General features: G+C 41.2%; 1 protein-coding gene across 3 annotated transcripts in view; it reads right to left on the bottom strand.

Annotated features, from left to right (window-relative positions):
• Nucleotides 1-17,279, bottom strand: part of ANO10 (anoctamin 10) — a 243,810-nt gene extending 226,531 nt beyond the window's left edge. Inside the window, exons 1-4 of one of the 3 annotated variants that reach the window (XM_059939267.1) lie at nt 17,136-17,279; nt 8,517-8,669; nt 1,815-2,012; nt 524-658 (exon numbers count right to left, since the gene is read on the bottom strand). In XM_059939267.1, the coding sequence (XP_059795250.1) occupies nt 524-658; nt 1,815-2,012; nt 8,517-8,655 (472 nt within the window). In that variant the 5' untranslated portion in view covers nt 8,656-8,669; nt 17,136-17,279. Of the gene's footprint in view, nt 1-523; nt 659-1,814; nt 2,013-8,516; nt 8,670-17,081 lie in introns of all 3 variants that reach the window. The other 2 variants (XM_059939266.1, XM_059939265.1) reach the window with 2 other exon arrangements.
• Nucleotides 17,280-22,472: the final 5,193 nt, after the last annotated feature.

The following is a 22,472-nucleotide window of genomic DNA, read 5'->3' as shown; positions in this document are numbered from 1 at the left end:
TGGAACTACACAAAATCAGAAAGTTACAAACTGCTAATTTGCATTCAGCTATTATGTCACCCTGTGAATCTTCTTAAGCCTTTCTATGTTTGTATGTGTTCATACCCAGTGAGATGAGAGGAGATGGGAAGAGAGCTTCAGGAAAAGACCGTGTCTCTGGTTTTTATTCCTCCACAGATTTTCATTATACTACAAGGTTTGGGTATAAGGTAAGCTTTGCTAATTTTAACTGAGTAATATGCAAATATGTTCACGCTGAATTTTAAGCTTACTGAATGCTGTGAAACCTTGTAAATAAGAAGCAGAGAACCGTAAAGAACAAATAAATTGATCTAAAGGTGCAATACAATTAAGGTCTAAAGGCAAAAGATATGACTATGAAAAAATAAGTTATTGTAAAGTTGCGTTAAGTTCTTCAGTAAGAGGGGAAAAAAAGCCTCTGTAATTTGTTATTTACGTCTACTAAGGAAAAATAATTGCATTAGAATGTATATTCATGAAGCTGGTTGATACAATGACTTACACAATGATTTTCCTGGGTACAACTTTGCCTGGGGGTAACCAGGGATCATTTTTTCATCTCTGGCTCTAAGACTTTCAAGTTCATGTTTGATAATGAATTGACGTTCTGCCATGGTGAGGAAATCATCATTATCATCTAAAATAAAACAAAGATTTACAGTTATTTTCTCAGTAATAGCCAAAATAAAATTAATAATATTCAAATAATCTGGGATTATGAAATAATGATATAGACAATAAATAATAAACATGAGTAAGCAAAGTATAAAACTGGCAAATTAAATAGAACATAAAGCTCCTTAGATATTTTATAAGAATGAAAATATTCTGTAATGCCTTCATATAATATATAATTCTTTAATTATTATACTAATCATTCTATAATACGGTACAAACATCCAAATGGCAGACACTTGCTTGATCTCATTTAACACCAATGAGCTGAAGGCAATACATTCTTTCTGTTTAGTTTACAGCATGTTTTATATTATTTTTAACTAGGGATGAAACTGAAGTTTGCCTACATGGCAAATTCTCTTTCAAACTCTCAAGCCCAGGCCATTCCCTTCTGCAGTTGAACATCCCTCCCATAAATAAGGGAGAAGAAAGTCTGATAAGAAAATAGTGTTGTTTCTTGACAGGTGAATCCTCCCAAATGAGGTGAATTTCACCTTGATCATTTATTTACTAATATATAAAAATCCAGAGTGAGTGAGTCTGAAGAAGTCGAAATCACATCTTTTAACTCTGAAAGCCCTCAAAGGGACCAGTTTGGTTCTGAAAGCAAACTCCCACTCTGATAACATAGCCACACTAGCTTTCTCAGTTCTTTCCAGAAACCATTCTCTTCTGGAACCCCCTTTGAAACCAGAACAGAATCAGAATAGGGGATTATAGGACACTGGAAAACTACTGTGTTTCTTATTTGTATCAATCCAGTGAACATTCACCATTCTAAGAAGTAGAATAACATAAGTTACATGTGTCATCCTAGTTTATGTTCATCCATTCTAGGGGTTACAAAGTAAATCTGCAACCCCAAATCTGACCCCACCTGCTTGGATAAATAAAATTCTACTGGAACACAGCCTTACCCGTTCACTTCTTGTGGCTGAAGGCTGCTTTTGCTCTGCAATGGCAGTGTTGAATTATTGCGACAGATCATATCGTCCACACAGCCTAAAATATTTACTATCAGGCCCTTTACTGAAAAAGTTTGCTGACCCCTGATCTATTCATCAAAAACTTCTTTTTGATAAATTGATTCTGGTAGAAGCCATCTTGGAACTCACCATCAAAACCTTTGAAGTTGTGTCGGGTTCCATACATGAAGGCTCTCATGGTGTTATCACTGCACTCTTTCACCAATCCCACTGCTTCTGCCCCCAGTAACAATCTAATCCTGGAGGCACCGACAAGATATAAGTTCTGATTTTCTAGTGTTTCTTTCTCATATTTATTTAACAACGGTCTAAACAACAGCTGAGCACCTTCAGAAACAAAAGATTAGCACAATCTTAGAAAGAGATAAACATAAAAGTTTCAAAAATGAAAGCCTTCTAAATAAATATTATGTTCCTAGTTTGGTAGAAGGCAAATAAATTATATTAACAATTTAAACCTATCTTCCAAATAAATTAGAAATATAAGTAAGCTGGGGATGGCAGTTCTTTAAAGCTTTTTGAAATAAATGCCGAAACTGGAAGATGTAATAATAAGTGGCTTGCCAGTTGCTCAAATTAGAAGTAAATATGAGACAAGAATCGAATATTTATTAGCTCTCAGTAAAAATATGGAGCAAAAGGATATAGTTTAATATAAAAATAAAATATCAAAATTTAAGAAAATTAATTTGAAATAAAATATCCCAATAAAAATGCTGCAAATGTAACACAATTACATCGGACTACAACAGATTTTGTGAATGTTAAATACTAAATAATAAAGAGCAAAATAATTTTTCAATGATTTTCCCCATAAATACATGCAATTAGGTTTAAAGGTATTTTTCTTAAACAGATTCACAAAATGTTAAGAGTAGATATTGTGATTTGATACTGTATATGGAATTATTTCACTTAAAATATTATGGAGAAAAAGGAATTTTTTTCCTAATTTTAATTTCTACTTAAATCAAACTTTTTAAGGTACTTTATTTCTTTACTATTTATCCTCTCTAGAGGATTGACAGGAATTATAAAAATACTAATCAGATGGTAACAGGATAATGAGCAGAATTTATATTTCACTTACCCAAAGGATTAACAGATTAACATACTATGGCACTATTATTTGAGTAATTTACAACAGAGGTACTAAAGACTTTAATAAAAAATCAATAAAAGATATAAATAAAATATAATAAAAGATATATATATATAAAAGATATATTCAATTTAAAGAAAACACAAATGTCTCTTAAATATAAAATCCTTAATGTCATTCACATTAAGAGAAATGCAATGTGTGTGTGTAAGGAGAGAGAAAAAAACGTGTATGATTCTTCTCTAGTGTTTTTGAGAAGCAGCATTTTGGAAATGCACACAGTTAAGAATTTTAACTGCATGTTCTCTGAAAGTGAGTCCTGCTAATTTGGCTGCTATTAAGGGCTAGTGCTTTGGACTTTGGTTGTATTTTATATACGAATTGCAAACCTATCTGTAAGTTATCACATTGATTTGCATGTATGTTTTCTATTTTCCCTTCTCAAGTTCCACTCTTCTTAAATGCTACCTCAGTAGTGTTTCCCAAAGCATATTCGATGACCCACACTAGATGCTGCATGGGAAAAGGGGATCTGTGATTAAATACCATCGAAAAATTGGGTCAAAGTTGAACAGATGTCTTTATTGTGAAATTACTCAGAACGTATTTTATGTTTATTTGCATTTTAAGTCTCCAAGAATAGGGCATTACGTGCAGTTTTTTTGACCTAAGAAATCTGTCCTTTGTTCCCGTAACAGAATTTCTTCAAGAGTCATTGTCCATGAGTCACCTCTTCAGAAAATGTTGCTATAAAACAAAAGTCAGCTGAATAAATCCATTTGGGTGCTCTGTTTAATTAAAAAACAAAAAAAAAAAACCCCAACACCAATAAGCTACTTTTCACTTCTCACACTGCAAAAATCAAAAGTAGGGTTAAAAACTAGGTTGGTGGGTATGGTAGCCATGGAAGTGCCCTGCTCCACCCAGATCTCCCATCAGAAGAATCTGCTGTGAGGAGCAGAGTTGACTGCAGCCTCCTGCTGCCTCCCTTTGGGCACAGCACCCTCACACCTAGACCATGCTCCCCCAGCTGCTCCCAGCCACAGGCTGAACACGCAGGGGACACTGGAATGAGGCCATTCCTGCTCAACATGCGTTTCCTTTAAAGGGCAATGTTGGGCCTGGCTCATACGTTCTCAGAACCATGTTGTAGCCTGAGGCTCTTCCTATCCAAGGCTCCTTCTTCCCTCCCTCCTTTCTGAAGTGTTAGACCTGCACCAAAGTCTGAAGGCTCTCAATGTCTAATCCTGCTCCTTCTCCCTTTATCTTTCTACAGATGTTCCCCTCAACAAACCTCCTGTGCATTAAATCCCATTTGGTGGGCTTCCCTGGTGGTGCAGTGGATAAGAATCTGCCTGCCAATGCAGGGAACATGGGTTTGATCCCTGGTCCAGGAAGATCCCTCGTGCCGCGGAGCAACTAAGCCCGTGCGCCACAACTACTGAGCCTGTGCTCTAGAGCCCGCGAGCCACAACTGCTGAAGCCCATGTGCCTGGAGCCCGTGCTCCACAACAAGAGAAGCCACAGCAATGAGAAGCCTGCGCACTGCAACGAAGAGTAGCCCTCGCTCGCTGCAACTAGAGAAAGCCCACATACAGCAATGAAGACCCAACACAGCCAAAAATAAATAAATAAAGATTTTTAAAAAATTTTTAATAAAATAAAATAATCCCGTTTGGCATCTCTTGCTTGGACGACGCAAACTGACACAGAGTGAGTGGGGAAAGGCACTCTGAGACGTCACTAGGGGAGTATAAAAGGGTATATAACCCTCACAGAGAAACATTTGTCAACATCTTATTCTGAAAAAGAGTAGTCCCCATCCCCCCCACCGCCCCCCCCCCACCAAGGCAATGACTTTCAACTTGTTCAGGTGACTCCTTTGTGATTTCTTTTCATGGCACCAAACAACATGCTTATAGAGCTATTTATTTTTGTTTAAACCTTGGCAAATGAGGATTTAGCTCTCTTTCCAACCCACCTTCAACATTTCCACCCACCCTTTCCATCACCACATTCTCACAATATCGTCGTATCATCCTTTTCATCCCATCAGCAGTATTTTCATTATTATGACTACATACTTTATAGTTGAGCCTTACAACATGCTATGATTTTCCTTCCCTACAACTTACCGTTTTCCCCAAAATTGGTATCTTGTCTTATCATGTGCTTGGTTTATTACATACTTATTGCTAATTCAATCCCCCAAGCTCTGCCAATTATTTAAGTCTCCCCTCAATACACTGCCAAGACAGATAGCCTGTTAACATTATCTTCTTAGAGAAATCTCTCTTCACTCTGCCCTCACACCTTGTTGACAGCTGGGTGGGTTTAGAATTCTGGACTGAAATCATTTTCCTTCAGAAATGAAGATATTATACCACTGCCTTCTAGCTTCCAGTGTTTCTGACCTATTTTCTTTTTTCTGGAAGTTTGTAGTATCTTCCCTGTCCCCAGGCTTCTGAAACCTTCCAGTGATATGCCATTTTCAGCCACAGCACTGGGCATTGCATGGGCCCTTTCAATCTGAAAAAGCACACATCAGCCCTGAGTTTCTCTTTGATGATTTCTTCTTCTCCTTTTTCTCTCTTCCCTTTTTAGAACTCCTTTTATTCAGAGGTGTACCTCCTGGACTAGTCCTCTAATTTCCCTATTTTTTTCTCTTAGATTTTCCAACTCTTTACCTTTTTGCTCTACTTTCTGGGAGGTTCTGTCAAAATTGTCTTCTAACCCTTTTACTGAGTTTTTAAATTTTGCTCTCATACTTTCATTTTATGAGCTGCTTTTTTTCTAAATGATTATTTTATAATATCCTACTCTTGATGTGTAGGTGGTTTGTCTTCTCATAATGCTGAGAATTGAGTTTTTAATTCTCTTTTGGTTTTCTCCTGCATGGTTTTCTTTTATCTTTTTTAGCTTTCTCTTTCACGTTAGGGATTTTCCTCAGATATTTGGCGATCTTTTGCTATAAGCTCATGTTTAAGAAAGCAGTTCTAAGAAGTGGAACAGAAGTTCTGAAGGTTTAGATGGAACTCATCAAAGATGGCCTTTAATGCAAGATAGTCTGGCCAGGTTACTTTCCATGGGCAACTCTTGATTTCTGCACCTTTATTTTGTCTTGAGTTGCTCAGATTCCTCAAGGAAAGATTATTCAAATCTCCTTCCGAGATGATTACATTGTGGAAACTTAATTAGGTATGAGACTGGTGGGATGGAGGACAGGGGTAACAATATTCAATTAATTATCTCATTTTCAGTACAGAATCTGTTACCAACTGTACATAAAGCCCCCATGCCAAAATCCATGCATCTGACCCTCTCCAGAGAATAACAGAGACTTCTGCTGGGGTGGTAGAATACAGAAGAGACCTAGGGATCAGACTATTTCTTAAACAGATCTCAGCCAATTCTTTTTTTTTTTTTATTGGTACCATTTTTATTTCTACCTCTATAGGCCCCTAATGTCACTAATTCCTGAGTCTTTAGGAATATTTTGCAGTGTAAACCAAATTGTATCTCAGTTTTCTCCCCTGCCAGCTTGAGCTCTGGATTTCTCAACTCTGAGAAGTTACTCACTACTCATCACCTGTTTTCTCGCTTCCAGAATGGTGCTGCTGTTATACCTTCTCCTTTCTTGTCAATGTGGACTTAGGTCTTTTTTTAAAAGATCCTTTTACTGTCATTTTAATAGGAGTTTGTAAGAGAATAAAAGTAAATATTGAGTGTTAAATACAATACCTTTACCTGGAAAGATCCAGAATACTTTTTTGGAATGTTCTTTTATGACAGCCCCAGCATTGTAGGAGGATGCCCATCCCCTCCCCATCCTCATGTGTCCTTGCTAAAGCCACACAAAGAGCAGAGAAGACGACTGGGAATACACTGGTGTCTCTCACCCTAAGACACTACAGATGTTCTTAACCACAGGGATTTTATTTTTTATTTATTTTTTGAATTTATTTATTTATTTATTTATTTTTGGCTGCGTTGGGTCTTCGTTGCTGCACGCGGGCTTTCTCTAGTTGCAGCGAGTCGGGGCTACTCTTCGCTGTGGTGCGGGGGCTTCTCATTGTGGGGGCTTCTCTTGTTGCAGAGCACGGGCTCTAGGTGCGCGGGCTCAGTAGCTGTGGCTTGAGGGCTCTAGAGTGCAGGCTTAGTAGTTGTGGCACACAGGCTTAGTCGCTCCAAGGCATGTGGTATCTTCCTGGACCAGGGCTTGAACCTGTGTCTCCTGCACTGGCAGGTGGATTCTTAACCACTATGCCACCAGGGAAGTCCCACCACAGGGATTTTAAAGAAAAGACTCCAGTCCAGTGAAACACCTCAGATTTCAGCAAGCAAGTATTCTTGTTTTTAAAGGTTTTTCTGTTTTGGTTCAATTGTTTGAAAAAATTAAAAATTCCACTTTGACTCAAAGTTTTATTTTTAAGAAGGCATTTCCATTTACAGTCAAAATCGTTTTTTTAAAGAGTCTTATTTACATTTTGTCCAGTGTTTCGAGACTTAGTGAAGTTTTAGGGGTTGTTTTGTGTACTTTTATGAAGTGTCTGCTCATGTAAAACTCCCTCCACCCTCTTACCCAGATCTAGCCCCCTTTTTGTGCCCTACAGGAGAGGGCTAACCTTCGGCTTCTTCTATAAAGTCATCCCTTACCACCCCGAAAAGCATCACCAAGTGTCACCTCTTCCTTTCCTTTACTTTTCTTCTTTTTTTCATTATACATCCTTATTTTCCTTTTAATATCTGTAGAAACTGTAGTAATGTTACATACCTCATTCTTCCTATTGGTAATTATCATCTTCTCTCTTTTTTAAAAAAAATATTTATTTATTTTTGGCCGCATTGGGTCTTAGTTGCAGCACGTGGGATCTTTTGTTGCAGCGTGCGGGCTTCTCTCTAGTTGTGGCATGCAGGCTCAGTAGTTGCAGCACACAGGCTCTCTAGTTGTGGCACACAGACTCCTGAGCGCATGGGCTCTCAAGTTGTAGCGCACGGGCTCCAGAGCACATGGGCTCTGTAGTTGTGGCGCATGGGCTCCAGAGTATGTGGGCTCTCTAGTTGCAGCATGCGGGCTCACTTGTTGTGGCATGTGGGCTCAGGAGTTGCGGCACGCAGGGTTAGCTGCCCTGCAGCACGTGGGATCTTAGTTCCCCGACCAGAGATCGAACCCGCATCCCCTGCATTGGAAGAAGGATTCTCACCCACTGGACCACCAGGGAAGACCCCCTTTACTTCCACAGCAAGTATACATAATGATTTTTTTTAAGTATCATGCAGTATTTTGTAACAGCTTTTTCCTTAGCTTTTTTTCCTGTTCCTTCAATTTCCTGGAACTAGCGTTCAGTCTCTTTACCCTGACAGTAACATCCTTGCAGGCAGAAGTGTGTTTCTCTCTCCCTTAGCACCATAACGAACACAGAAAGAATACTCAAAGATATTCATTCATTTGACAAATATTTATTAAGCACCTACTATGCACCAGGAACTGTACATAGGCACAGAGTTTATAGCTGTGAACAAAATCACTCACGTTGCTTACGGTCTAAGAGAGACTTACAATCTAATGTTGATTTAAGACCTCCTTTCAAGTCCTAGATAAATAATAAAGAGCAAAGAAATGAACATGAATTTTAAAAATATATCAATTAAAAGACTGTGAAACACATTTGAAAATACAGTTTTACTCACTGGCATGACTAAATCTGACTGATATTTATTTTACTCACCTCCATCTTTCTTTCTACCGATAATTCTGTTTTTCAGCCATTCTTTGGTTTCTTCCTTGACATCCTGAGCAAGTTCTATGACAACCAGAGGCGTGAAAGAGCTCTCATGAGTATCCAGAGCTGACAAGGTCACCTTCATCTTTGACAAACTTGCTGAAAATAAAAAGCAAACATGGGTTATAATGGGAAAAATAAATATAGACTGTATTTGTATTTTCTCTTAATTAAACCTAATTCTGGCTTCCTGGACAGAAGAAAATTTCTCACGAGCCAGATGGGTTACATGACAGGCTCACCCAATGGCTCACAGCACCTGTGCGAGCCAGGCCCTATACAAAAACGAGGGAAACACCAGTAGTATCCGTAAGCAGCTCAGAATGCGGCAGGGGGTACATTCAGGTAAGTGAAGGATAACAGTGTAATATGTGCTCACACAAGAGGACTAAGAAAGTATTTACAAAGGGTGTGACCTGAACAGGATTTGGAAGAATGAATAGGAGTTTGCTAGATCGACAACGGATGGCATTCTAGGCAGAGGAAATAGTGTTTCCCTACAAAACAATGATGAAAAATAGCCAAGAGACTCAGAGAAATACAAGTGAGTAGGTACAGCTGGAGCATTAACTATGTGTTAGGGGAAGGGAGGATGGGAGCTGGTAGCTAATGAAGGCCCCTGATTATTACAAATTAACTGGGCCTTGTCCAACAAACAATGGGAATCACCAATTCATTATGGGCAGGGAATTGACACAGCCCAATTTCATGCTTCTGTATGGAGTTGATGTCCCCAGCATCAGCTTCCCTTCCCAGGGTCCCTAACTTTCTCAGGGATGTCATCTTTATCTCTGTCACCAAGCTGGGAAGATAATGGAGTCAACCTGGAAACCCCAAATGGCATCGGTCACTAAGGCCTGATGGCCTCCCTCCAAAATGTTTCTCATGTGGACCTCTCCAACTCCATGATTCTCAACAGGGGCAATTTGCAGACTTTAGACGCATTTATTCTAACTTTGTACTTAATGTAAGTTTTAATGACTCCAAAGTAGAAGTGCAAATCAATTCTTGGGAACAATCACAAAAGGAATGACCAACAACACGGAACATCTTTCCTTTTTTGGGGGGGAAATCACAATCTTTCAGCAAGCTGATCAAACAGATCCAGCTTGTTTGGCCTGGACTGATAAGCTTTGTTTTTCTCTAACAGAGTATAAGTTTTGTTTGGGGCAATACTGGTGTTATAAATCAATGCTGGATTCAAATAATACTACAAATACATCAGGAATGCTATTTCAAGGTATCAGCCAAAGCAAACTCCCCAGGCTAGGATCTATGAGGGAAGCCAGGTCAAAATAGGACCAACTACAATGAGGTATCACCTCACACTGGTCAAAATGGCCATCATCAAAAAATCTACAAACAATAAATGCTGGAGAGGATGTGGAGAAAAGGGGACCCTCTTGCACTGTTGGTGGGAATGCAAATTGATACAGCCACTATGGAGAACAGTATGGAGCTTCCTTAAAAAACTAAAAATAAAACTACCACATGACCCAGCAATCCCACTACCGGGCATATACCCTGAGAAAACCATAATTCAAAAAGAGTCAGGTACCACAATGTTCATTGCAGCACTATGTACAACAGTCAGGACATGGAAGCAACCTAAGTGTCCATCGACAGATGAATGGATAAAGAATATGTGGCCCATATATACAATGTAATATTACTCAGCCATAAAAAGAAACGAAATTGAGTTATTTGTAGTGAGGTGGATGGACCTAGAGTCTGTCATATAGAGTGAAGTAAGTCAGAAAGAGAAAAGCAAATACCGTATGCTAACACATATATATGGAATCTAAAAAAAAAAAGGTTCTGATGAACCTAGGAGTAGGGCAGGAATAAAGACGCAGACTTAGAGAATGGACTTGAGGACACAGGGAGGGGGAAGTGTAAGCTGGGACGAAGTGAGAGAGTGGCATGGACATATATACACTACCAAATGTAAAATAGATAGCTAGTGGGAAGCAGTTGCATGGCACAGTGAGATCAGCTCAGTGCTCTGTGACCACCTAGAGGGGTGGGATGGGGAGGGTGGGAGGGAGATGCAAGAGGGAGGGGATATGGGGATACATGTATATGTATAGCTGATTCTCTTTGTTATAAAGCAGAAACTAACACAACATTGTAAAGCAATTATACTCCAATAAAGATGTTAAAAAAAAAAAATAGGACCGAGTTCTCACCTCCAAATAGCTAATGATATAATCAGGAATTATAAAGAATGAAAGAATGGTAACAGATAGCCATTAAAGCTATGGGAACTCAGAACACTCCATGTGCAAAAGTTATCAATGAAGTGAGAGTAAAGGCCCGACCAGAGCAGAGTGGTAACATGTTTGTAAGCTACAACCATTTGAGAAAGTATGCTGCCGTTTACATCTGACCTGACAGCCAGTAAGGAGTCACTGGGGGTTTCTGAGCAGAGGATTGGCTATGTGTCAGAGTGATAGAAATCTCAACAAGTAAGTTTAGGAGGCGTTCTTCATGGTATTCTTTCAACTCCCCTGAACTTCTGAAATTTTTCATAACAAAATGTTGGGGGGAGGCTTCCCTGGTGGCGCAGTGGTTAAGGATCACCCTGCCAATGCAGGGGACACGGGTTCCAGCCCTGGTCTGGGAAGATCCCACATGCCACGGAGCAACTAAGCCCGTGCGCCACAACTACTGAGCCTGTGCTCTAGAGCCCGCGAGCCACAACTACTGAGCCCGTGTGCCACAACTACTGAGTCTTCGCTCTGGAGCCCACGAGCCACAACTACTGAGCCTGCACACTACAACTACTGAAGCTCGCACACCTAAAGCCCGTGCTCCACAACAAGAGAAGCCACCGCAATGAGAAGCCTGCACAACGCAACGAAGAGTAGCCCCCGCTCGCCGCAACTAGAGAAAGCCCGCATGCAGCAGCAAAGACCCAATGCAGCCAAAAATAAATTAATTAATTTTAAAAAAAAAAGTTGGGGGAAAATGTTAATCTACCAGTAGACTACAGAGGCTTACCATCATCATCTTTTACATAGAAATATCAAATACAACAAACATTAATCATGTGCTTATTATGAGCCAGGCCGTGATGGAGTCTGAAGATACAAAAGTAAAAAAGGTCTACATCTTACTTTTGAGAAGCAGGTGTGCATCAAATCATTCTAACACAGGGCTAAGTATAACAGTATAACTGCAGTAACCCGAGGGCTTGGGGCAGCCTGAGAAAGGAGGCTGAGAATGGGACAGCCTGCAATTTGGAAAAGATACCCAGATGATTCCAAGGTTTCTAACCTGGGACATGGGAAGAATGGCTGTGAGTTAGCAAATAGCAAAGATGGAAGGAATGGTGAGGTTAAGGGGACAATACAGGGCTCAACAGAGCATATATGCACAGGCATCTAAGGTCAAAATTTTTTAGCCTTTATGCATTGCCTAATGTGAGTGAGAATTATTCACAATTACCAGGTCATAAAACAATCTTTCTGAGAAAGTAAGGCAGGTTCCAGTTCTCAACATGTATATGAGCATTATCTAGAAACTCACAGTAAATACTTGCTCATTGATTTATTCTTATTTGAGATACCGTATGCCTTTCATTACTCAAAGCACGACCTTAACAAGACTTCCAATATATTACAGACAAAAATGTTGCAATCTCTGATATACGAAGAGTTCTTACAAATCAATAACAAAAATACAAAAAACTAAAATCACAAGTCACAAAGAAGAAATACACACTTGAAAAGATGTTCAAAGTTACTAAGAAAGAAACGCAAAGTAACAATGAGTTATTTTTCCCTTTTCAGATTTGTTGAAAGATGGACAGAACCCAGGTCTAGCACAGGAGTAGAAAACTGGGCATTTTCACACATTGCTGCCAGATGTTGTGATTTGATACCACCTTCCCAGAAAGCAGAGTAGCAATCCAAAAAACAATATTAAATACTCATACCATTCAACAGAACAATGCTAGTTCTAGGAATTTATACCAAGCATATAATAAAATGAAAAATGTACATAAATGTTCATTACAGCTTTTTTTCTGTCTTTCCTTTCTTTCCTATAAAGTCAAACAACAGGATACTGGCTAAATAAAGTATAACTATACAATAGAACCATTAATACTAGGATACAGATCCAACTACATTAACATGGAGAATGTTTCATAACACATTATAAGGTAAAAATGCAAAGTATGACCCCATTTATGAATATATATCATCCATAGTAATATCAAAATGACAACACTAGCTAACATTTGCTGAGGATTTACTGCATCAAAGCATGGGTTACACATTTTTATGTGAATTAACTCATTTGTTTCTCACAGCAACCCCATGAAGAAGGAACTTTAATGTTCTCATCTTACAGATGAGAAAACTGAGGTGAAAGAAGTAAAGTAGCTTGTCCACATCATGCAGTCGCAAGCAGGGAAGCTGGGCTTCAAAACCAGGCAGCTTGATGCCAGAGCTCACATCCTTAACCACATTTGTGTATACATATGTATTCATCACATGTGATATGAGTGTATTACACACACTCGTGTTTGTCATGGTGTAGGTATGTGTGTTTAATAAAAATTCCATCAGTGATTAGTCAGATATATTTCTCCATTGCCATTTCTAGATAGTAGGATTTACGATGAGTTTTATTTTCTTCTTTACATTTTTCTTTTTGGTTTGAATTTTAGTGAGCAGGTATTTCTTATGATTAGAAAAAAATGGCTTCTATGTTCGTAAAATAGAAGCCTCACATTTTCAACAGTAAGTGTAAAATATACAGTGTAGTATAGACCAAATGATACTTTTTAAATTACCTAATACAAGATAATATTTTGCTTTATTCCTCAGATTAAAAACATACTAACTTTGTACGCAAGAAGTCACCTAGCTTCAAAGATTGTTTTGTTTAGTTTTGGGTAAAAGTTAACGGCATATAGAATGAAAGGACTTGGTACCTAGGCATGTCCTATCCAGGAGACTGGCAAAAGCAGCGCAGAAGTTGGACTAGGAGAGAATTTTTAGAGACGGAATCTTAGGGGTCAATTAGTCCCAAGACCACACTGTTTCATGTTAATAAAACCCAAAGTCACACAACCAGTGTGACAGAGATAAGACTGAAATCCAATGCTCTTTGAATGACACCATACCGTATGCAAAAGACCTTTTTTCCCCGTTTTTTTGAACTTAGCCAATTTATAGTCTCACCATCAAAAGTAACGCCGGCCTCGCCACAGCTGTGTAGCTGTGTGCTTTCACTTGTTAGAGTCTCACAGACTAACACAAGTGTCAGTGTTGCTTGGGTTCTGCTCTGAGCAGTTCAGTGGAGCCTGGTAAGCCTCAACCCCTTCAAGGCTCCAGTATATAAGACGCTCTTGGAAGTGTCAACACTGCTTGTTTTCAGCTGCTTCACACCTGTGCCATCCACTGGGCCACAGTGTACTTACAGGCTGGGTGACCTAAGTGGCAGGAACCTCTCTTACACCGCCCGTGTTCCCGTCCCTGAAACCCTGTGCCCTCCTTCTTGTGTCCTCTGCTCAGGGAATTTCCATCACTGTACAGTAACACCTCTGGGGATGGCCTCTCCTTGGGGGATTCCTGCCCCTCTCCGTGTTCTGCATGCAACATCACTCTTGCAGTTCACTGACCAGAGCAATCCAGGCCTGCTCCAATCCCACCTCTTCACGTTGGCTGGCCCAACGGCGCGAATACCAAGTGTAAGGTGGTGAAAATAAGAAGCCTCATGGCAGCATGGGCTAACCTGAGTTCTGCAATCCACTTTCACTGGAGGGTCTTAACAGAGGCTGGCTCCACCATTACCATGCACACTAGACTAGTACATGGGACCAAAATACCACCTGGGGGGACATGAGAACTTTAAGCGTGGACACAGCAGAGGGCCTCACGGTTCCTGCTGGGGCTGATCTGAAAACAAGCAATGATTCAACACACAAACTTCCCGGGCACTAGAGGGTAGAATGATTTCTGCTACCACAGCCAATTTCCCCCCTTTATCCAGACTGTCAGCCAGGCCAGCAGCCAGGAATAACTGTAAAGCACAGAGCAGCTAGGTCCCATATGCCCTGGGCACAGGATCAGTAGATAGCCATCTCAAACTCTGTTCTTCTTAATCACGTATTGAATTGCACACAGGGCTAAAGGAGACCTACCTACAAAGGATCTGGATCCCTGTGGCTCTTACATTAGCTATTGGAATCATCTGCCTATAGTAAGAGTTAAATACTGACCTTGGTGGTTGAAATGCACATATGAAAAGAAACTCACTGGGAGTCCAAACATGGAGGGGGGTGGTTCACATATTTTATCACGGTTCAAAAAAAGAATAACGGACCCTTTATTCTCTTCCTGAGTTTGGGTAAAGAAAAAACATCAATGGAATTATCATAAATTCAAAGACTAATAAGTAAACGCATAAGGCTGTCTTTAGGAATCACCTTATTTCAGACTCAAGGAGAAACACAATCCAAAATGACAAAATTACTCTCAGTCATAAGGCAGAATAGGAACACATCAGTGAGAGAAAAATGAAGGGCCACACTGATCAAGCAGGAAGATGAGCGGGATTTCCTAGGAGAAAACTTGCAATTTTAATGGCCAGTGTTAGAAGGGACAGGACCCCTCCGGAGGTCCCCTCCAAGGTGTAAGACAACTTAGAGGCAGTTAATTATGAGAGCAATTGTGGGACAGTCCTCCTTGAGACCTAGGGCAGCTGTCTCTCAGAGTCACCTAAGATGAGGGCAGATCTGAGAATGAAACATCAGCACTGCACACATGCACCCTCACTGAAGAGTTTCTCAGTGACACCCACAATGTAGGGGAGCTGGTGAGGCCCATTCCCTGAGGAACATATCTAGGAACCTCGTGGCCTCAGGACTCCACAGGAAGGTATAGGAGAGATGAGACACGACACAATGAAGACAGCCTCGCCACAGCAGCCCAGGTCCAGGCCTGATTAGATGCTGCACTCATACTCTCTTTCTACACTCGGTACCCCAGACACTGCCAAGATTTTGCTTATTCGAGCTGGAATAATGTCTGAAAACCTAGAGCAACAATGAATCTCCTCCCCAAGCACAGGACCTGGCACACAGCTGAAATGCTAATATGTGATAAAAGAATGAATTCACATGATGAACATATCACCATTTAAAAAGATGTTTAGGGAGAATTTTTAATAATCCAGGAAAATGCTAAAAATACGAAGGGAAAGAAAGCAAAATACAAAGTAATACAACAATATGACCCCACCTATGTAATGTGTACATTTAGATACACAAAAAAATACAAAAAGAATTAGGAAGAATTGCACAAAAATGTTAGGGTTGGTGAAATTACATGGAGTTTTCATTTTCATTCTTATACTTTTCTCTATCTTCCAAGTTCTCTTAACAATGAAAAAAAGTTTCACTGAGTTTGTTTTTTGTTTTTTTAAGCACACACAGTCTCCAATTTACCAGGACTTTTCTATCCCTTTCCATTAGTTTAAATCTTTTCAATTTCATTCTTCATCTGCAATTCTACAATTCTTTCAGCAATAACTGGTCAGAATAGATACGACCTACTTTCCACAGTTAATTTAAAACTGTTTATCATACTCACAGAATGGGCTCTTAGAAAACATCTAGTTCTCTAGCTCGGTGGGACTTTAAATTCAAAGTAGCCAGATAAGAAAGATTTAATTTAAAAAAAAAAAAACCCACAGGATTAGATATTTTTAAAATTAAAACTCCGCAGGATTTAAGGGAATATGATACGACTGCTTTTGAGTCTGAATAAAAACCTCAACTCTGAACTTTGTGTGGGACCTCCATACACCGTCTGGGCTGCCGGAATAGGGTTTTACAGAAGACGGCGCCGCACCAACGCTGGCGCTGCCAAGGCTCCAGGGAACTTAGAAGCATTCCATAGGAGAAGCACCCCTTCCGGCCACGTTTCTGTCCCAGGCATTGCCCCTGACTTTCATCTAATACTTAAGCTGTACGGTGTCTCAGTCGTAAGCCTGGAAACCCGATCACCCCGATGTGAGAGCACAACCCCGCAAGCTCACTCGGGTCACGCCCGTTCCGAGACAACCCGAAGCTCCAGGCTCTCCGGACAGTTGGGGAAACGTGAATCATGGGCCCCCGTGAGCTGGTCCTTCCCTCAAATGCCCTTCACTAGGCTTCGTCGACTCCTCCACCCCCACTCATCTCATTCCCCGTTGCTCTGGAGCCCCCCAAGCCCTCGCATCCTGACTCCACCAGCCACCAGATTTCAGCTTCACCACGTTTCTTCTATCAACCCTCCACCCTCAGACCAACCTCGGCCCTCGGCAGCTTCCACCTGCAACTGCCACTCCCACCCGAACGACACCCAACCTCGGCCTCCCTCCCGGTCCTACTTTCCCATTCCCGGGATTGCCAACCCCGGGAGGTACCCCGGAAAGGAAGGGCGGCGGCCGGGAGGAGTCCCTGGAAGCGTCGCGCCGCCGCCCGACAGCCCGGACCCAACCACCTGCACTGACCCAGGCTCTGCGCCGCCGAGAGCGAGGGGGTCCGAGGTCCCCTCCCCCACTCACCGGCCGCCACTGCACTCCACGTCTTCGGGGGCGGGCCCGACAGCCAGCTAGTCCCCCAGGCCGGGCGCGCGACTCTCGCAGCCGTAGGCGAGCGGCGGCCTGCCGGGCGGGCACCACCTAGCGCTGAGCGTGCAGGGCGGGGCCGAGACGCGATCGCACGCAGGCGGGGGCGGGGCCGCGGTGGGGGAGGCGGGACTTAGCTCTGGGTCGCACCGGGCGGGGGCGGGGCCTAGCGGTGAGTCACTCCCGGCAGAGACCAGGCTGCTCCAGCGAAACGCTAGACTGGCCTAGTCGGGCTGTCGCCGGGAGTGAAAGCGGAGACTGCTAAGGAAGAGGCGTGCCTTATGGGCTGTCACTCCGCATGGGGGCGGCACCACGGCGGAGAGGCGGGGCCTCGCGGGGCTGGGCTGTCACTCCGAGAGTATGGGGGGGGGCGACCTGCAAAGAAATATGCCCGTTCACATTTTCCTCTTTTCCGTCTCTTAAGGTCCAGAATCCAACTTTCTTGTCACTTTCAAATATAAGAACAAGTCTCATTTTAGTTGTAATTAACTTTCAGGCAGTGAAAAACCCAATTCCAATATATTATTAAAACTTCATATCCAATGAAGCAAATATCTTACAGAGGTCTATAGGGTCTCCTAGCCCCGCCTCCCACTACCTCTCAGAAAACCTCTTACTCTCCCTTTTTCTCCGCCCTAGCTACATTAGTCTCCGTGTTCTGCCCAGAACTCACCAGACACCCCTGGCCCACCGCCCACGTCGGGATCTGTGCCCTGGGAATGTGTTCCCTCTGCCTTGCAAGCTCTTCGTTAATTAAGGAGATGATTTATTTCCTCCCTTCCCTCACGGGAAGCGGGAACCGAATCTCACCTACTCACTGAGGCCCTTTCTGACCATTTTATTTAAAACCTGCTCTCCTCCCTACCCCACTATCTTATCTTAGCTTATGTCTTTTGTCCGCAGCACTCATCACCTTCTAACGTTTTATATTATTATATTTATTGTCAGTCTTTCCCTAGAATGTAAGCTTCACAAGGGCAGGGATTTTTGTCTGTTTTGTCCACTGATACATCCCCAGTGCCTAGAACAGCGTTAGAGTCACAGTAGGCATGCAATAACTCAAAGGAATGAAAGAAAACAATGCATGAACCCTTTCTCCTTCCGTACACGCAGTTCAGTCCAGACAGATGCCTCGAGGTCCTACAACTCCAGAAAAGCCGTGTCTGCTTTTCCATCCTCTGCCCCTTCTCTGTGTCTTCCAGACTCAAGACAGGAGACAGGGAGACCAGGGACAAGGCACAGAAGCCTAATTACTTGCGAGGGGCCCTTTGTTGATCTTTCTAGATGCCTGTCATAGCAGCTCACAACGTTATTGGCCGGTTCCCCTGTGGCCAGCATGGGTATGGCCAGAAGTTCTTTCTCTTCTGAAAATCCGGACAAATTGTTTATGAGCTTCAACGGGTTTAGACATTGATTACTCAGTACATTTTTGTTTTTTAATTGCGCTCTTCCTAACTTCTCATTCCTTGAATTTATGGCCATCTGATTACTCAGTACATTTTTGTTTTTTAATTGCACTCTTCCTAACTTCTCATTCCTTGAATTTATGGCCATCCCTCCATATAACGTCATCTTCTGATATTTATATGACTGGAAGGATTGGAAAAAAGATTGAATGGAAATGTTAAAAATGCGTTTCACACAGATGGTCTCCTTTCATCTCCACAATTAGCACATTAAAACTTTGTGTTAAGTATGACACATTAGCTGTTGGACAACACAAAGGGCAGACTTCAGTTAATGACATGGATTCCTGTGTCAGTTAGCTATTGCTGTGTAACAAACCACTACACAGAATTAAGGATTCCCTTTTGCCTCACTCTCCTTTTGGGCATTTCCTTCATAATCTCTGGCACCCAAAACCCCCTTTTTCCAGTTCTGCTGGCCAGAGAGATAGGGTTCTCCTGGAGTCTGCCATACTTTATATCTGTTGTGATGCTCTGTGCAACTGGGACTGCCCTCGGGGCAATATTGAGGGGAAAGAGAGAAAAGACGACAGGGATTCTCTCCATACTCTGCACAACAAGTGTCTTTTTTCCCATTTCCTCTGACCAGAGGGACAAATTTTCTACCAGGCTCTAGTTATCCACGTCACTGTACTATAGCAGTGAAGCTCTGTGACTGGGACTGGCCTCAGGACAGAGTGGGGAGAAGAAAAAGCAATCAGGAGTTTTCACCCCTTTCTCCAGCTTGCGGTAGCCTTTTTTTCATATTTTGTCCAGAGGTTTTAATAGTCATCTGTGGTGGACATAGGCTGCAGTGGACATAGTCCATTTCAGCCAGAACTGGAACTGATCAATTTAATAAATGAAAGAAATTGTTTTTACTTGTATTTCTCTTATTATGAGTGATAAAGCACATTTGTATTTCATTTGCCATGAATTATCTATTTATGTATTTTGTCCACTTTTCTACTGGATATAGAAACACTTTATATAATAGTAAGAATGGTCCTTTTCTTAGAAATGAATGTCAAAACTTTTTTTCAGTTTGTCATGTCTTTTGACTTTTCTTACGCTGTTTTACTCGCTTATTTTTTGTTTGTTGGGTTGCTTTTTTTGTTTGTTTTGTTTTTTTGGCCATGCAGACCTTTTTCATTTCTAATTGGTCAATTTTTATCAAGCTTTTGTTTTACTATTTACTACTTTTGGGTATATTAGACTTAGAAAGGACTTCACGTCTCTTAGATTACTTTGAAAATCCTTCCATGGTTTCTTCTTAATGTTTCATGATTTTGCTTTTTTCCTTTAAAAATCTGACCCTTCAGGAATTTGTTTCAATGTGAGTTAAGTAGAGTGGATCCAACTTTAATATCTTGATAGCTACACATTTGCCCAACCTCAGTTACTAAATAATCTGTCTTTCCCCAACTGATTTTAAATGCCACTGTTATCATAATTAAATTTACTTCTGTATTTTTGGACTTTCACAATATATCATTTTTTTTCTTTAAACTCTCCAATACAGTCAGAAAAGGCCAACCCATCCCAAAAGTTCTTGAATCCCTCATTCCCATCATAGCTATCTAGTAGGGCAGCCACTGAAGCCTCCTTGCCTTCAGTAAACTCTTCATTCCAGGCAACCACAGGTGATTACAGAACTTTTTCCACTGCATGCCCTAGATTTGCAGTATCCCATTTTCCCCTGGTGGCAAGTTCACCATTATCTTCAAACCTAGCCAGGTCAGATCCAATCCCAGATTCTCATCTTGAGGGCCTGATTTCTGCAACCACTTCCAATATCAAATATGTCAGACCAGTTTCAGTACGGAAAACAGAAATCACTCTGTGTATTTTACACAGGAAGAGATTTAATAAAGGGAATTAAGTCCTTATCGAATCATCGGGAAGTGCTGGAAAAGCACTTGTAGGCGTATATCTTGGAGGGAGCAACATTGCTGAACTGATCCACCATGGGAGCTGCTACTTTTGAGGCTACTTGATCCATGCCAGGGCCGGAGCCACAGCCACTGGCTGAATGTGGAGAATGGACACCTTATCCTGTGATCCTAGGATCTCAGAGTTAGATCAGGAAGCTGCCACAACCACTGCTGCTTCTTGACACCCAGGAAGCTTGAGAATAAAGACAGGAACTAGCTGCAAAGAAACCACACCCTTCCTCTCCAGTAGCAAGGCCAGGAGCCACAGGAGGATGGTTTCTTAACTCCCACCTACCTGATCTCAAGTGAGTGCATCTAACAAGGGAAACTGATGCTATTTTTAGGCTTCCAACCCCTATACCTAGCACCTCTTCATATAAATCTTGCCCATTTCTTATGAAGTTTATTCCTAGGTAATTTACCTTTCTCGTTGCTAGTGTAAATGAGATCTTTTCTTCCATTATAGCTTCTATTTGGTTGTTGCCTGTTATATGAACATTAATTTATGCATATTAATTTTATACCCTGAATAAAATCTTTTGCAGTTTATAAGTGGTTTATTCCATTAGGATCTCCAATTTTACAGTCACATAATCTGAAAACCATTATAATTTTCCTTCCTTCCTTCTTGTCTTATATCCAACATTAAGGTGCTCACTCTTTCCTAGAGAACAGCTTACTCCTTCACTCCCCTAAGACTTTGTTCAAAATGTCATTTCCTCAATGAGTCCTACTCTGATCTCCCTATTTAAGTGTAACCTACTGTCTCTAATCCTTTTAAACTCTATTTTGCTATTTTCATTCCTGCTCTCCATGGCCCTTGCTGGGTTTTCTTTAGTGTCTGTTCTTTCATGGACTGCTTCCAGTTTTCCTTCAATTCTTTGATGCCTTTTTTCTTCCTTTCACTTCTTTTTCTTTTTTTTTTTAAAGATCTTACATGTGGTTTAATTCACTAGGTGAGTGACAAAAAGCCAAGCAAGCAGTGTGCATTTTATGAGACAGTTTTTCAATAGGGAATTATAACAATCATAACAAATATCCAAAGCCTAATAAGATATTTTTCTCACAAAATTTTCTTCCCATTGGCATGTTGTAGGTAAAACTGAAGAATTGCTCTAAATTCTGAATTTGCCCTAACTTGGTTCTAAAACTTGAGAAAATTTTCTCTTTTAAATAAATATTTCCTTTTTATTGAAAAAGACTATTTTTCTTTTACTTTTTAAGGCCTTTCACTTCTTTTTGAAGTGCTACCTGTTCATGTTTCATCTTCTGTCTCACCTTCTCTCACGTGAGGTACTTGCAGGATGTAGATATTGGTAGGGCCCAGGTTCCTGGCTGGAAGGAGTTTTTCTTATGGCTCAGTATTAAGTGAGTGAATTGATTCAGCCTTTACTTCTCGTCAGTGAAAAAGTAGGCAGCTGGAGGGCTGCTTACACTGCGGTCCTCCCCTCTCCCTGTTCGCTGGCAGGCTGCTTCCTGCAAATATATGTTTTTTCTGCCTGTGTCCTCACTGAGCCCTGCCCTCTTTGCTTCGAACTTTATTCTCTGCATGCCACTCCTCTAGCTGGGATTTGGCTTTGTGCACCGTCTACCCTGAGCCCTTTACCTTGGAGTATCCACCAGCCCCATCTGAGATCTGCTCTCATGACATGGGTGCACTCTCTCCACTTCTGCCAGTGTCCCTACTTATCCTCACTGCCCTGGGGACCACTGCCATCAGTTTTGTATGGTTTGGAGCTTCAGTGTCTCCTTGTTTTGTCAAAGATGAGTGTTTTAGTCAGTTCTGGTTGCTATAAAACAAACAAACAAAAAATCATAGACTGGTGACTTAAACAAAAAATTGTTTTGATGTTTTCCATTTTGATATCTAAAAATGAAAAACAGAAATTTACTTT

The sequence above is a fragment of the Balaenoptera ricei genome, chromosome 11 (assembly GCF_028023285.1).
Source record: "Balaenoptera ricei isolate mBalRic1 chromosome 11, mBalRic1.hap2, whole genome shotgun sequence".
Lineage (NCBI taxonomy): Eukaryota > Metazoa > Chordata > Mammalia > Artiodactyla > Balaenopteridae > Balaenoptera > Balaenoptera ricei.
This window is presented reverse-complemented; position numbering and strand designations above follow the sequence as displayed.